Below are 15,503 nucleotides of genomic sequence, written 5' to 3'. Positions count from 1 at the left end.
TGTTAGAATTGGGATTGTACACAGTTTCTGTTGTCAACTTTAAAAAAAATGAGCTCATCTCTTCTTTTCTCCACATTCCAGAAGTGAGAAAAGACAAAGTATAAATCAGAGGTTAAAAAGTAAATGTTGTGTATTCGTACTCTGTGTGTGTCCAGCTGTGTCTGCACGGCGGGAACGTCGCCCCCTACAGGCTGCTCCTGCTCCAGCTGTTGACCTTTAAGCCTCAGCCAGTTTAACAGCTCCTGCAGCGACATGTGGAGCCTCTTCCAGGGTGCCATCTCCGAGTCCAGGTAGGACCTGCAACACAAACACAAGAGCTTCAGTCCTCATCCAGAACCCTCGCACCGCTTCCCTCTGCTGGGATACCCGCTGCCGGGATCCCCAGTGCCGGGATCCCCGTTCTTCTCCCACCTCATGCTGAGAGTCTTGTTGCGCAGGTCGTTCCAGCGCTGGCTCATGTTGTCCAGCCGTCTCTGCAGCAGGGCGCTGTCCCCGGAGTCCTCCAGCGAGGTCAGGATCCTCTGGCCGTTCTCATCCAGGGAGTGATACAGCTCTGTGTGGTTATTGACCTCCGCCTGGAGCTCCTGATTTCACAAGAAAAAATAAGAGAAGAGAGTTTGTTCTGTTAGGCATCGGATTTAACGGCTCAGAAGCTGATCAGAGTAGTAAAGAAAATCCTGGAACAAGGAGAAATCCCTGAACAGCAATGAAACCTGCAGGAAAACGATTCATTTAACAGAGAAGGTCTGAGGGATGTCAGGAACACGCTGCACCAAACACAGCCCAGATTTTCCTGTGATCCAGCCGTCCTCTGATGTCGGCTTTGAGCCACATCCAGCCAGCAGCTTCACGTCGAATCCAGCTCCCTCATCCTGCCTTTCTGAGAGGATGCTACCATACCAGTCGCCTCTCAGAGTTTTAGAAGAGTTTCTCCACAATGAGAAACACATAAAGAAGAAAGTGAACCTTGCTGGTGAAGTTAGACTCATTCATGCCACTAGCTATGAATATGTCCAACCTGAACGTAGTAGATTCTCCTGCGAGGCATCCTTTAAAGCAGAACATCAAAACTAGGTGTGAAAATAAAAATAACCAGGATCATTTCCTGCTTTCCTCGGACACGAGCTCCCAGTGCTGCTGGCTGAGCTTGGACGGGACAGTTGGATGGAGGGAACTGCTGCTCAGAGTCGGAGGAGGGAAGTGAGCATAAAACCACGATTGTTCTCATCTCTTTCCATTTCCACCAGCATGTCCTCTCTGGATGCTGCATGCCATCTGCTAGCTGCTCGGCTTGGGTTAGCATGTGTCCAGGAACATTTCTGCAGAAAGTGTGTGTGTGTGGGTGGAGGACGAGGGGTGAGGATCAGAATTTGTTCCTTTCGAAGAACAGAGACCACTATTCAACACCCACCATGCTGTGGGGGATATTCAGCATTTGTCTGGCAGGCAGGGACCGGCCAATCAAATGTCTCCGTGCTACCGCGTCAACATTACTGTCATACCAGCCGGACCAGGGTGTCCTGGAAGAGTCAGGCTGTTTGAAAGATGCCACCACACCCGACTGACTGATGCTAGTTAATTCCACCCAACCTTCATCTCCAACAAGTTTTCTTTCTAGCAAAGTGAATGGGACCATGGACCCAGCAGCTAGGCTTCAGTCAGGAGGGAAAGGACTAACGTTGGCGTCCAGCAAACGCTGTGCATAAAGAACACGTGAAACGTGTGTAAACAGGTTAAACCCTGGTTGCGCAGCCTGACCCAGGAAATAATGGGCAGACAGTTCTCATTTTCATCATCTAAAGTTTGTTTATGTTTCCTTTAACAACATGTAAATAATAATAATAAATTAAAACATTTTGCATTTGTGTTAATCTGCGTGCGAGTTGTCAGAATTATTGCAGTGCAAAAATCATCCACAAGGCGGCAGAAGCAACCATCAGATTGGATACTACAGGGTTTTGAGCCAAGTTTTTACCTTAAAGTGATGTATTAGGTCTCAGAAACAGCATGTGTGATAGGCCCGGTGTTAAAGGCTCGCTTGTGTGACCTGGGAAGCCCTGAGTGGAGCAGTCATACCTCCCACTGAGCCAGCAGACTCCTGGTGGCCTCAGGCTGCTCCTGCAGTCTCTCCTTGTTAGTGGTGTCTATTAAAACATTGCAGGTGGTCTCCGCCTCAGTCAGCCAGTTCAGGAACTTCTCCAGGTCCAGGTAGAACTGCTGCAGCAGCTTCAGAGCAGCTTCCACAGCCGTCTCCCGGTCTGCAACACTGGAAACACACACACGATGCTCAGTAACCACGACGGTGGCGCCACAAGACAAGAGATTCTTATTCACTTTAAAATTGGTTCCTACGGGACTTCTTAGAAGTTTTAAATTTATTTAGGTCTGGTCCTGTTTCCAATATCCTGTCTTTTCAGAGACTTCCTGAATAATGACTTCCTTCACCTCAGATTGGTGAACCCCTCTCCATGTGAGAGACTCTGCCTCTCTGAAATGCTCCTTTTATACCTGGCCATGTTACTGACCTGCTGCCAGTTAACCTGGTTAGTTGTCCAGTGCTCCTCCAGTTAGGTTAGGGGGGATGCAGGTGTTTCTCATGACACTGCCTGATGTCAGTATGCTGACAAACCTTTCCACTAGCTGCTCCAGCTGCAGGGACCTGGTCCCCGAGTGCTGGGAAGGGATTGTAACATGAATCAAGAAGACTGCGCGGTTACCGCTGGTTGATGTGCATCCATGTTGCCACCATGTTGTCGTTGACTTGGGTGACCTTGTGTGTGTCATCGTTGGCGTACAGTGTCAGCAGTTTGTTGGCCAGGGCTTTAGTTTCAGCCACCTGCTCATGCCACTGCTTCAGCACGTTCATAAAGAGCTGGAAAAGGAAATAATCAAACCAGGAAAGTGATCATATTTATGTCTATTGGTACATCTCATGCAAGGTGGAAAAGCTGTGTGTGTATATTAGAGGTAGTTATAAAGGTCATCTAGACACCAGCATATGAGAGAGTTGCGGGAGTTTTCAGACATTCATGCAGTCAGTGAACGGATGTCCAGCCCACCCTCAGATCAGCGTGCTGCTTCTTCAGAGCGTCCACAGTGTACGTGATCTCCTGCCATGATTCCAGCCTGTCACTGGCCTGTTTGATGACATGATCCACCTCCTTTCTGGCATCTAACCAGTTGGTGGAGTCCTGCAGCATGTTCAGAAGCTGCTTCGTCCTGTCAGAGAGCTTGGTCTGGGAGTCTTCCCAGTGAGTCTGAAGCCTGTCAACTAGCAAAGAAAGAAAGCTTTAAAAACAAACATGGACATTTGAAAATGTTTCAGCAGCTAGGAAATGTGACGTTAGCGTGCAGCTACAGAGCAGCGTTTGTGTACGAAGTAAGCCAGCTGTGTGGGTGTGTGAGCAGCTTACTGCGCTCAGTAATGGCGTTGCGTGTCTCCTGGTTGCTGGTTTTGTTCTTCAGGTTTTGTGCTGCTGTAACTTGTTTCTCCAGGAGGGGGCGACGCTGTTCAAGCTCCTGCAGTGATGCCTGGAAACAAGACAGGCAACAAACCGAGCTAAAAAGCTTCTGGATTCTTTTGGTGCCTGCATAAGGGCAGCCATGACGGAACGTTTGTACAAAGACAGACAGGAAACTCAAAAATGAACCAATTTTTCTACAGAAAACAAATCTGTAAAAACTGGGGTCCTGACCTTGAGCTGGCTTATGTTTTCGTTGATGTCATCCAGGTCGGCCACCACCACTCGCCGGTTCTGCACCATGTTATCCAGCATGGTCAGCCAATCGGTGAGCTCAGCCCAGGATTTGTTGAACTGAGCCAGCGCCGCAGATTCAGGCTGGGAACTTCCTGTCAGACTTTCATCTGGTAGACACATTTAAGATAGGAAGAAATACTAATACCTGAATACCTGAATTTAAAATCTACAAACATGAGAAACAAAGAACATCTGCAATGAAAAACAGAACATCTTACTGGCTTTTCTGGCCATCAGCAGGGCTTCCATCCTCTCTTCATGCTGCCGCAGCAGCTCCAGGATCACCATCCAGTCTTCCCTCAGTTTAACGTACTTCACCTGCAGCCACAACAACACAAACAAACCGTCATTCCCAGCTGATCACACCGGGTCAGATGATCTCGTACCGTCTTAGATCCTGCTTTTCATTTACACCAAGTACAGCTGAGAAAGCTCAGCACAGTTGAAAGTTTACATTTAAAGTACATAATAAGGACTGGCTATGACATTTAAAGCAGAGCTGATGGTGACGAGGGGAAATGTGAGGCTGTAGTTTTACATTGTCTGCGTGGCCGGGAGGAATGTCCGTGAACAGCTGACTGGCTCGCTCCAGAACCAGCTCCACTTCGAGCCGCTTGGCTTGAACTTCTTCCAAGAGCTGTGGCAACAAACAGAGTCAGAGTCAGGCAACACGGACACATCCAGTTCATTTCACCAGGCTGGGCTGGTTACAGTTACAACGCTTTATAAGGGATGACGGGGTGTGTGTCTCACGCCCGATGGTGCTTCCCCTGGACTGTGCTCTAGCTTGGTTCTGGTGTTTGATGCCCAGATGTGCAGGTCGTCCAGCTGTCCCTGAAGCTTCAAAAGCTCTTTCAGCAGACCCTCAAGCTCCAGCTGACGCTCAGGCAGAGCCTTGGACACCTAAAAGGAGAGTCTGTCATGAGTCAAGTACAGTATTTAGAAACACTGAAGCCGACGCTGACTGCTAGAGACTGACTGTACAAGGAAAATAAAATAGAAGCATGGAAGCACATGTTCGGTTTTCTATGCTGAGAGGGTTTTATACGAGTCATTAAGGACTCGGCTACATTTTAACAGTCATATTAAAGCAGGACGCAAATGAATCCTTTTCCAACCTGAAGAACAGATCTAGAAAAGGCCACGAATGACTCAGCATGATTGGTGGGTGTAGCCGTATATGGTAATTGTTTGGTTTTTAGGGTGCCCTGCCAGAGGACTGCAGATGTAAACAAGCCTAAGCTAATTTAGTTAGCATTCTACCAGTTAGCCTAAGCTAATTTATTTAGCATTGTACCAGTTAGCCTAAGCTAATTTTTGTTAGCATTAAACCAGTTAGCCTAGGCTAATTTATTTAGCATTGTACCAGTTAGCCTAAGCTAATTTAGTTAGCTTAGGCTAACTGGTACAAAACATTAAATGTATTGCCTGCATGCCGAGGAGAAGCACGTTCTCTGGGCATCTACAGAATACCTACATTCACACACTGATGGGGAATAAATACATGATTATTGTAAATGAACTATTCTAAATACTGATGTTGATATTTTACTGACAGCAGCTGACCTGAGACCAGCGAGTGTTGATGATCCTGACGTCTTTCTCTTTGTCAGCTAGACGAGTCATCTGTTTATGTTTCAGGTTCAGATCCTCCATGGCGGCCTTCTTTGCAGGAATCTCCTCCACACGAGACTGACATGGACACACACACACACACACACACACACACACACACACACACACACACACACACACACACACACACACACCATTAATACGGTAAACGTAGAAAACTTGACTCATTCTGGTTAAAATTGTGATATCCTGAGTATTTTCTTGTGCTGCTCCTCTTCCTGGGTGTATGCTGATCTCCGTGTTAGCCCTGTGAAGGACCGGTTGGGATCTGACCCCACAGCAGCTTTGGATAAAACAGCTTTAGAGAATGTACAGATGAAACAAAAGTGGCTTGTTTTTGGTATTTTGGTCCACATAATTGTTGGTGTGGGTACTAACTATACGAACTATATGAAGTGAAAGAAAACAATAATATATTTCTGTGGCTGTAAATAGCGAGCTGAATATTAACATACAGACATTATTTGATACTCTTTGGTGAGTTCAGCTACATACAGGAAGCCTTAATGTGCTAACAAGTCTCAAACTAGTCCTGTGTGTCGTGTTGTGATGGTACCTGGACTTTGCTCAGAGTGTTTCTGATGTGCTGTGGCTCTGCTGGCTGCAGAGGAATCGCCAGCACCCCCTCTGCCTTATCCAACCAGCCCAGCATTGAGCCCATATCCTCTTGTAGTTCAGCAGCTGCCGTTCGTGCCTCAGCAGACCTGCAGAGCAGAAATATTGATTCACTACATTACCACAAACTATGCCATAAAGCGTCCACTTCAGATTTACATACACCTAATCTGACAAAGCTGACATAACCACAGGGTATGAGCGGAGCTCATTCTTTTACTTCATATAATAATAGTGTGCAATGTTCCTCTAAATATGTTTTTGCGTATATAATCTGATTCTGTGGAAAAGAAACAGGTTGGGTGATTGAACAGGAACACGACAATCCACCGCTTCTGACCAGTTAACAGTGGTTAACACTCAGTTAACACTTTACATGCTTAGTAAGTACACTCCTTGTCCTACAGTGGCTTCAAAAATAAAAAACTAAAAGCTGTTAAAAAATTAGAAGTGGAGCATCCATGTATGAACACAACCCAAAGTCACTTTGTAAAGTCACCTTTTGTAACAATTACAGCTGTTTGCTGTTTATTAGCAAGTAGATGCTACTGTTAGAATTATACAGGCTAACACCTTCTCCTTTGGCTGATGACATACTGGATTAGATAATCCCCTCTGCTGCCTATTAGCAAGGAGACGCTAACATTAGCATTGGAGATGCTAACAACTAGCTTCTCTTAAACTAGTGACATACTGGATTAGATAATCCCTCTGCTGTTTATTAGCAAGGAGATGCTAACATTAGCATTGGAGATGCTAACAACTAGCTTCTCTAAACTGGTGACATACTGGATTAGATAATCGCTCTGCTGTCTATTAGCAAGGAGATGCTAACATTAGCATTGGAGATGCTAACAACTAGCTTCTCTTAAACTGGTGACATACTGGATAAGATAATCCCTATGCTGTCTATTAGCAAGGAGATGCTAACATTAGCATAGGAGATGCTAACAACTAGCTTCTCTTAAACTGGTGACATACTGGATTAGATAATCCCTCTGCTGTCTATTAGCAAGGAGATGCTAACATTAGCATTGGAGAGGCTAACATCATTAGAGAGGCTAAGGACTAGCATATCTAATTTGGTGACACAATGAATTAAACACTGCCTAGTCTGGCCACAAATATAGATAGATTGGGAAATTATATGAAGGGGCTAGCAACCATGACAGCGCACAGAAGGTTAAGTGTTAGTTTCAGCCTGTTTTGGGCTAAAAGTCTGGGAGTACATATCTGTAGTGACATCAGCTGATTCAGAGATATGTCATGTGTTCGGGGGGGCAGGCAGACCTTCTCCTGCGCTCCTTGAGCTGTTGGCATACGTTGGCCCAGCGAGCGTTGAGTGATTTAAGCTGTGATCGGAGGTGCAGAGCATCGTCTGGTGTGCTCAGGTGGCTGATCTCCTCCCCTGCAGCGTTCACTCTGGCCAGCAACACCTCCTGGACGGGTATGGCCTCCGTCAGGTCCTGAGCACACACAGATAAAAAGTGGGTTGGATAAGACCATGGCTCAGGGGGAACCAGGGAGACCATAAGCAATGTGTGTTACCCTGAGTTGCTGTCTGTGGACTTCCGGTTGGGTCTCGGCTAGTTTTAAGGCGTTCTCAGCGTTACTCAGCCATTCCTCCAGAGTTTTCTGATCTGAAGCAAATTTCTGCCACTTGCTGCTGCAGTCCTGCCACCGCCTTCACACACAGGTCAGAGCAGATGTCCAGCTTTACTTATTACAGACACATTTATTCCATGTATGACGTGTCTCCCCTCTTACTTCAGTCTGTCCTGGTAGAGTTTATTCAGTTTGTCCCAGTTAGTACTGAGGAGGGCGGCGGTCTCCCGGATTCTTTGGCCCTCCAGGGGCCGAGGGCCGGACGCCACCTCTTTTCTGAAGGCCAAAGCTCTCTCAACCGGACCCTGCAGCTTCTGGGTGTTCTCCTTCACCTCCTGTGTTGGAGGAGGCATTTGGTTACCAAGGATGCATGGTGGTGAGTAATGCTCCAAGCTGCTCTGCTTTATACCTCTGTTCCACCATTATAAGGTGTTTCTGTTGGTTACTGCACTTAAATTTAAAATAATTTCTTTATTTATGAATAACTGGGTGATAAACACTGGAAGATTCTCTGGTCGGAGCTTTCTAGATGGTATTAGTAGTTTGTGCAGAACCCTGAGCACCAGGTTCAGACCTGCTCTGAGACTTCAGCCTCTGGTGCTGCAGAAACGCCATGACCCCCCCACGCTGGAAACACGTTATTCACCTACAAAACTAGACCCACGCTCAGAAACGTGGCTAGCCCTTATTTCTAATGTCCCAGCTGCTAACAGTGAGTTTGTGTTTTATTTCTAAATCAAATGATCTTGTTTTCTCAGAGAAGAATTCTTTTAGTAAAAGAATTTCATTCCTTTAGAAACTGATTATTATAATTATAAATATAATTTTTAAAATCTTATTTTCTGAAAACAAATGACAAAATATTTTTGTAAAATTATCGAATAAATTCTAAAAACCTAAATATGTTATGATCATTATTTTATTAATATTAATTATAATAATAAAATAAATTATTATAAATTAACAAAAACCAATTAGAAGCCGGTAAACCGGTTCCAGTAGAAACCGGTAAAGCGGTTCCAGTAGAAACCGGTAATCCGGTTCCAGTAGAAACCGGTAAACCAGGTTCAGTAGAAACCAGTGAACTGGTTCCAGTAGAAACCAGTAAACTGGTTGTAATCCGGTTCCAGTAGAAACCGGTAAAGCGGTTCCAGTAGAAACCGGTAATCCGGTTCCAGTAGAAACCGGTAAACCAGGTTCAGTAGAAACCAGTGAACTGGTTCCAGTAGAAACCAGTAAACTGGTTGTAATCCGGTTCCAGTAGAAACCGGTAAAGCGGTTCCAGTAGAAACCGGTAATCCGGTTCCAGTAGAAACTAGTAAACTGGTTGTAATCCGGTTCCAGTAGAAACCAGTAATCCGGTTCCAGTAGAAACCAGTAATCCGGTTCCAGTAGAAACCAGTAAAGCAGTTCCATTAGAAACCAGTAAAGCGCTCAGGCGGGGCTGACCTTCAGGCAGAGCTCCTGCTGAGGTAGGTTATAATAGGCTGCAGGCCAGTATTCCGGAGAGTTCAGCTGGAAGTCCGTCTCCGACACGGAACGCAGCAACACCTGCAGCTCCGTCAGGTACTCCTGGTTCCACCACACAGCAAACAGATCAGAGAGGAAACAGAAAGGTTACGATCGGGAAATGACCTCTGGCATCATGCTTGCTTCTCTACGCAGCTACAAAGCAGATCCCAGCGATCTCAGAGCTCAGCAGGAAAACTAACTCCAGGCTTTTTCAGCTGCAGGTACCAGGATTTACTCTGATTTACTTTAGAAGATAAACTGTGGACGCTCCAGTCTACACTTAGGTAAATATTTTAAACCTATCAAAGATGCCATCTTTAATATTATCCATGATCACGTTCCAGACTTTTCCAGAAGAGCCTCAGCTTAGTGAAATCATTTAGTTTCTGCTGGCAGCTGAAACGGAGAACTAAACCTGGCCATGGGGACATGGGGGCAGAGAAACCAGGACCTGAATCTGAGCCGTTGATTAGACCGGTGACTAGAGTCTGAGGAAATTTAACCCTTGATTGTTGAGCTTGTTGGTCCCGGTTTCTCTGCCAACTGCTGGCTACGTATAAGAGGAGGTACTGAGTCTAAGTGGGATAAGTACTAAAGCTTCCTGGTGTTTTACAGATATCTTTAGAAGAAATGATTAGGAAAATAAAGCCTAAAAGGCACCGTGACTCTGAGAAATGATGTCAAACATAAAGACCACATCTCCTTAATGAAGCTTACTGTCAGCACAGACGAGAAGTGCTTCAACCCTTTAATGCAAACGTACATTTCTGAGAGCTTTTGAATCACTTTCTGGTGAAAACTTTGCTCAGAAACCTGTTACAAACAATCAGATACGTGTCTTCTGCCCCCTGGTGGCCATCTTTTTAACTACAACCACTTTTGACACATCACACGGTCATAAAGGGCAAATACACAAAACTACATTTGTCTCACTTTCGTTAAAGGGCCAAAAACAGATTCCAGAATTTTCTCTGCGTTTTTCTGGGTGGGGTTTCCTTTGAAAAGTGAATTAATTGTTCCATAATAAATGAAAACAGGACAAAGTTGGAGCTTGGAAAGAGAAAACTTCACTATTTAACATTATAAACCTTTTTCTAAAGTGCATCAAAATGTTATTAAAAGGTCGTGTTAGCCGCGGTTTGGTATGATACTCATATGTTTTACATAATGTATGCTGGAGGGGATGTTTATCCTTACTTAACCTCTAAAAGCTACAGATGCATCATTCCAAAGAGATTTCTATAGTCAGGCTGGAATTCGTGTCTTTTCTTTGGGCAAGCCTGAAACTTTTTCATTTGTGCTTTGTGCCATTTTTCGTGTTTTTCACCAAATTTACTGATAATTACACAGACCTCAAAAGTGTTCCAAAATATTCAGACAAGGTTAAATTCAACTATAAAATCAATTCAAATGTAAGTGATATAACTTAAAACAGGCACATCTGTTCCTGCAGTCAGCGATCAGGAATTATTCTGATACCAAATGTCTTTAAGTTCTCATCCATATGATTTAACTCAAACATTCACTGCAGATTCTGATGTTTGACATCATTTTTAAGAGCCGGGCTTCTCACGTTGGATCCTGTCTGTATGTTTGTGTCACTGGATGTTGGACCAGAGTAAAGCTGAGATGATGAGACAGAAAGTATCCATGTTGGACTTTCATTAACATAAAGGGATCACGGAAACAGGCTTAGATTCAGACACTTTGGTAAACAAAGCTTCACAGCTTCTGAGCAAATATAAAGGTGAACAAAATATATAAATTCAACCCTTGAGGCACCTTAAAAAAACTTACGTTTTCTACCCTTAGGTACCAAAACGGTCCCTCTTATCAAAGAGCTATAAAAATTAAATCTATTTTTTTCCCTTTTCTTTACATTAGATCTTTTACAAACTTTTCACCTAAACACAGATATAAAAATATCATTAAAAACTTTATATTTTTCATTTTTTACGCCCTGATTAACACAGAATAAGCCATATAATATATGAGGATTATAGTGTATTAAAATCTATTTTTATAAAGGGAATCAATGGGACTGTTTCAGTCCTGAGCTACAGAGCGTCTCTTACTCTATACAGAATAAACACAAAATAAAGAAAAAAACACAAAGTAAGTACTAATGTAGTCCTGGAAGGTGCCTCGAGCGTTAAAGAAATCTCGGTCTCATCATGTAATCGGCTTTCCTCCGACACCTTGGATGAATACACATCTGAGCTGGTTCAGAAGCAGCAGCTGATGCAGATGTTTAGAAGCTGCTTTTATTCAGGAACAGGGGCTTTATAAATCTACGCCCAACTCTGAATCATTACAAACCATAAGATCTAAGTTTCCTGTCGAGCTCTTAAGAAACGTACTTTCAGACCTCTTTTTCTGACCTCGCTCCTGCTGTCATGGTGACGTTATATTTAACCCTCATATGATCAGTCTAATGAGCTAAAATGAGACTAAATGAATCTTTTACCGCGTCTACGCTGGCTGTGGTGCTAAAGTTAAACGAGGTGTGTGATTACAAAACCACACCATGTCGGAAACTATCAACTCATAGCATCATGAGCATCACCATGGAAACGGTCTAATTTTTTACTTCTGTTTGGTCTCTGAGAAACGACAGTCCAGATGTGTATTAGTCCAAGGACAACGTCCTGAAGGTGGTGGCTGGATGCTACTGGCTCACAGAATACATACATCCTCCGTGATTGGAAGATCAGGGAACTGCCAGGAACGTGATTGGTTGGTGGAGGGGAGCATGCACGACACAAATCCAGACAGAGAGACTTCAGACGTGTGACCATGCTTCACATGTATGTAGCAAAGAAAAACAGAAAGCAACGTCCTGTCGTTTCTGGGGAATAAACTAGCTTTTCATTTCAACTAAGTTTTATTTTCTTTAACCTGAAGTCAGTGGGAACATTTCTGAAAATATCGTCAACCTTTTAAAAAATAATAAACTTGTACTTTCTGGTTTCCACACTTCTGTTCTGACATGAAACTTTAATCTCCAAGAAAAAGTTGAGATGTTTTCCCGTTAAAATCTCTGATTAAAGCTGATCTGACCAACGGTGCTGTTAGGATGGCTTTCAGTTTTAAAAGGAAATAAAATAACATTAAATAAAAATAATAAAAAAAATAAACAAAATCATATTAAAGAAAAATAATTATAAATAATATAAAACAAAAAATGAAACTAAACCACTTCAGTTAAACAAAACAAATAAAAATAATCAAATAAAAATAAACAAAATAAAACAAAGACACAATAAATAAATAAAATAAAATAAAAAAATTAAATTAAGAATAAATAGAAATTAAATTAAAAGGAACTTGACTAGAAATTAAACTAAAAATAAAATAAACTAAAGCGGTGTGCCAGATATTTTTGGTGGACTGAAAGTTCCTTTATCAGCAGGAACACACACTATTTTACCGTGTAACACGTCTGTCTTATGAAAATGATCGTTTTTAACGTTGTGTGACGTAGTTCGAAGAAGCACAGAAACAGGAACCTCGCTGCTGCTCCTACACAAAGAAAATGACGTAACGTTTGGGGCTGAATGTGGAAAACTATGTTAGGATTTATCTTCCCGAGCGACTACGTCTGCACCACATGATGAACCTGACTTATCTTCCAGTTAGCGGTTAGCGTGTTCGCTCTGACTTATTTCCCTTCCTGTCCTCATGCTGGCGACCTGGACTGCCTCTGAGCTCTGCGCTCGTACTAACGCTCAGACATGAGTGAAATAAAAGCTTTAATCATCCCATGTGTTGCTTCTGCAGCTGCACGCTTTGAAGCTTCTCGGACAGATTCATGCTTTTAGTGGCAAACTGCTGCTGAGCGTTAGTGGTCTGATCGTGGACGTACAGGTGGTGCCTACGGGGACTCACACTTTGTCTTTTGAAGGGAATGAACTTGCCCTCCACCTCAACCCAGCGTGTGTTGAGCTGGAGCTGACGGGGCTCCACTAGACTGGCGGCTCCAGCCTCTGACAGCTGATTGGCTAAGCCCTGCACCTCCTTAAGCTCCTCCTTCTTCTTCTCGAACTCTGAGCCAATTTCCTATTGGACAGAATGAAGCAGGAAGTGTCACCTGCAGGCGGGTGGACCCGGTGGGTTAAGCACACAGAGGCACGTGGATGTGCTTGGAAAAACACACACAAACACACACTTACACACAAAATAAAGACGTTCGTTCACCGGCCAGCACACACACAAAAACACAACATGATGCATCTCCAGAGCTCTGGTTTATCCATTACAACAAGACAGCGGACCACACTGCCTGAAAACTTTATTTACACAGAGACAGAGTACAGAGTGGGCGGGGCGGTGGAGGGAAGCAGGTAAGTGTATGGAGAGGCTGGAGCACAGGTGGATGTGAACTCTTCCATGACAGGTGAGTCTGAGGCGGCTGCTTAGCGAAATGTCATAGTGATCATCTGAAAGTCAAAGACATACAGAGTCAGAGGGGCTGCCGGAGGCCAGGTGAGGCCGGAGAGAGTCCAGGCCTCACCTGTACGGGAGGAAAACAGAAACACTTCTTCACATGTTTATTTTGTACCTACAAAGATGGAGGAAGAGGAGCAGAAGCTGGGTTAACGGAGACAAGATCAAACAAGTCCAGGTGTGGAGCAACACGGAGAAACAGCTGTATGTGACAGTAAACACTAGAAAGCCGGTGTGTGAGCGTGTGCGGTTCTGTCACCTTGACCCGTTCTCCTTCGGGGGGGTCAGGAAGTTGGTCCACACTGCGCTGGATGTCGTCCAGCCAGGCCAGCAGGTCATGTGACTTCCTCTTGTACTGGTACCACTGGGGAGCAATGGCCAACGCCTTCCTGTTCCTGAGTAAACGCAGGTCCTAAACGCACACACACACATATCTATACACACCGTGGTGTCGGACATCTGGCAGGTTTTTGTCCTGCTGGACTTCATGTTACAGCATCGAACGGAGACGTTTCACCATGAGATGAAAATATGAGCTGATAGTGAATCTGATGGAAAAAGTTGGAACAGGAGCAACAAAAGGCTGGAAAAGTACCTGGTACAAACCAGAAACACCTGGAGGAGCATTGGACAACTAACCAGGTTACCTGGCAACAGGTCAGTAACATGACTGGTATAAAAGGAGCATTTCAGAGAGGCAGAGTCTCTCAGATGGAAAGATGGACAGAGCTTCACCAATCTGAGACAAACTGGATCTAAAACATTCCAAGTTCAGAAAAATGTTCCTCATCATAAAACTATGAAGACTCTGAAGATCCACCATCTATAGTGTATGATATCTAAAGATTCAGAGAATCTGAAGGAATCTCTGTATGCAAAGGACAAGACTGAAGTTCAAAATTGGAATCTCATAATCTTTTGGTCTGAGGCAAAGTGGAAACCTGGATGAAGATGTGAACTAGTTTGTGGAAAGCATGGACGGCGTGTCCTGCAGACTAAAGAGGAGAGGGAGCATCCAGCTTGTTATCAGTGGACAGGTGAAAAGCTGCATCTCTGATGGGATGGGGCTGCATTAGTGCCTATGGCGTGGGCAGCTTCCACATCTGTGAAGCTCCATCAATGCTGAAAGGTACATGGAGGTTTTAGAGCAACATCTGCTCCCATCCAGACAACGTCTCTTTCAGGGAAGGCCTTGCAGATTTCAGCAAGACGATGCTGAACCACATCCTGCATCAGATTAAAAATCAGCTCATATTTCCATTAAATGGTAAAACGTCTCAGTGTCAACATCTGGGACAGAAATATGGAAGAGAGGACAAGAAGCAGAGGTGTGTGTTACCTTCACAGCGTTGTACTTGCTGCTGAGCTGGCTCTGTTTCCGTCTGATCTGCTCTCGGTTGTCTGCATCCGGCGCTCTCTTCTGCAGAGTTTCTCCTTTCAGCAGTAACTCCTTCACCGCGTCCTCCTCACAGCTCTACACACACATTTCATCTGTAAGTGCACTCAGACTAATCCACACGAGCCGACTGCGCCTCCTCTCCTCACCTTGTTCTCCTGGAAGTCCTCCTCCTTCAGGTTCTCCCCCTGTTTGGCCTCCTCTTCCAGGAGCTCCAGCCAGACCTGGGCCTCCCGGTGGTACTGCTCCAGCTCCGCGGCCGTCGCAGCCGTCTGCCTCACAGAGACCCGCCCATGAAGCAGGAAGATGTGGAACGGTGTAATGGAGTTAAGATAACAGGAGGAGCTACTTACCAGTCCGGAGGTGATGCGCTGGGAGATGATGTGGAATCTCTGGTTGAGCTGCTCCACCTTGGGTCCCACCTGGGCCTGGCAGTTCTCCCCCCTGGTGGACATCAGCTCCTGGGCCAGATCCCTCAGGTCCTCCATCTTCCCTCTGGTCAGCTCCAGCTCGGCACGCAACACCTGCAACACAAA

The 15,503-nt window shown here is 44.7% G+C and overlaps 1 protein-coding gene across 4 annotated transcripts in view; it reads right to left on the bottom strand.

Annotated features, from left to right (window-relative positions):
- dmd (dystrophin) overlaps positions 1-15,503 on the bottom strand; it is a 267,266-nt gene that overhangs the window by 65,150 nt on the left and 186,613 nt on the right. For 3 of the 4 annotated variants that reach the window (XM_041978350.1, XM_041978351.1, XM_041978352.1), the window contains 21 exons: positions 15,321-15,491; positions 15,117-15,239; positions 14,911-15,045; positions 13,831-13,983; positions 13,014-13,184; positions 9,063-9,185; positions 7,776-7,948; positions 7,557-7,692; positions 7,299-7,474; positions 5,950-6,097; positions 5,325-5,450; positions 4,512-4,661; positions 4,297-4,395; positions 3,977-4,076; positions 3,696-3,865; positions 3,414-3,531; positions 3,060-3,271; positions 2,718-2,872; positions 2,077-2,266; positions 412-584; positions 141-297 (listed from right to left, as the gene is read on the bottom strand). In XM_041978350.1, coding sequence (XP_041834284.1) covers positions 141-297; positions 412-584; positions 2,077-2,266; positions 2,718-2,872; positions 3,060-3,271; positions 3,414-3,531; positions 3,696-3,865; positions 3,977-4,076; positions 4,297-4,395; positions 4,512-4,661; positions 5,325-5,450; positions 5,950-6,097; positions 7,299-7,474; positions 7,557-7,692; positions 7,776-7,948; positions 9,063-9,185; positions 13,014-13,184; positions 13,831-13,983; positions 14,911-15,045; positions 15,117-15,239; positions 15,321-15,491 — 3,159 coding nt within the window. Of the gene's footprint in view, positions 1-140; positions 298-411; positions 585-1,018; positions 1,064-2,076; positions 2,267-2,717; positions 2,873-3,059; positions 3,272-3,413; positions 3,532-3,695; positions 3,866-3,976; positions 4,077-4,296; positions 4,396-4,511; positions 4,662-5,324; positions 5,451-5,949; positions 6,098-7,298; positions 7,475-7,556; positions 7,693-7,775; positions 7,949-9,062; positions 9,186-13,013; positions 13,185-13,830; positions 13,984-14,910; positions 15,046-15,116; positions 15,240-15,320; positions 15,492-15,503 lie in introns of those variants that run through there. The other variant, XM_041978353.1, reaches the window with a different exon arrangement.

The sequence above is a fragment of the Melanotaenia boesemani genome, chromosome 24 (genome assembly GCF_017639745.1).
Source record: "Melanotaenia boesemani isolate fMelBoe1 chromosome 24, fMelBoe1.pri, whole genome shotgun sequence".
Taxonomy (NCBI): Eukaryota; Metazoa; Chordata; class Actinopteri; order Atheriniformes; family Melanotaeniidae; genus Melanotaenia; species Melanotaenia boesemani.
This window is presented reverse-complemented; position numbering and strand designations above follow the sequence as displayed.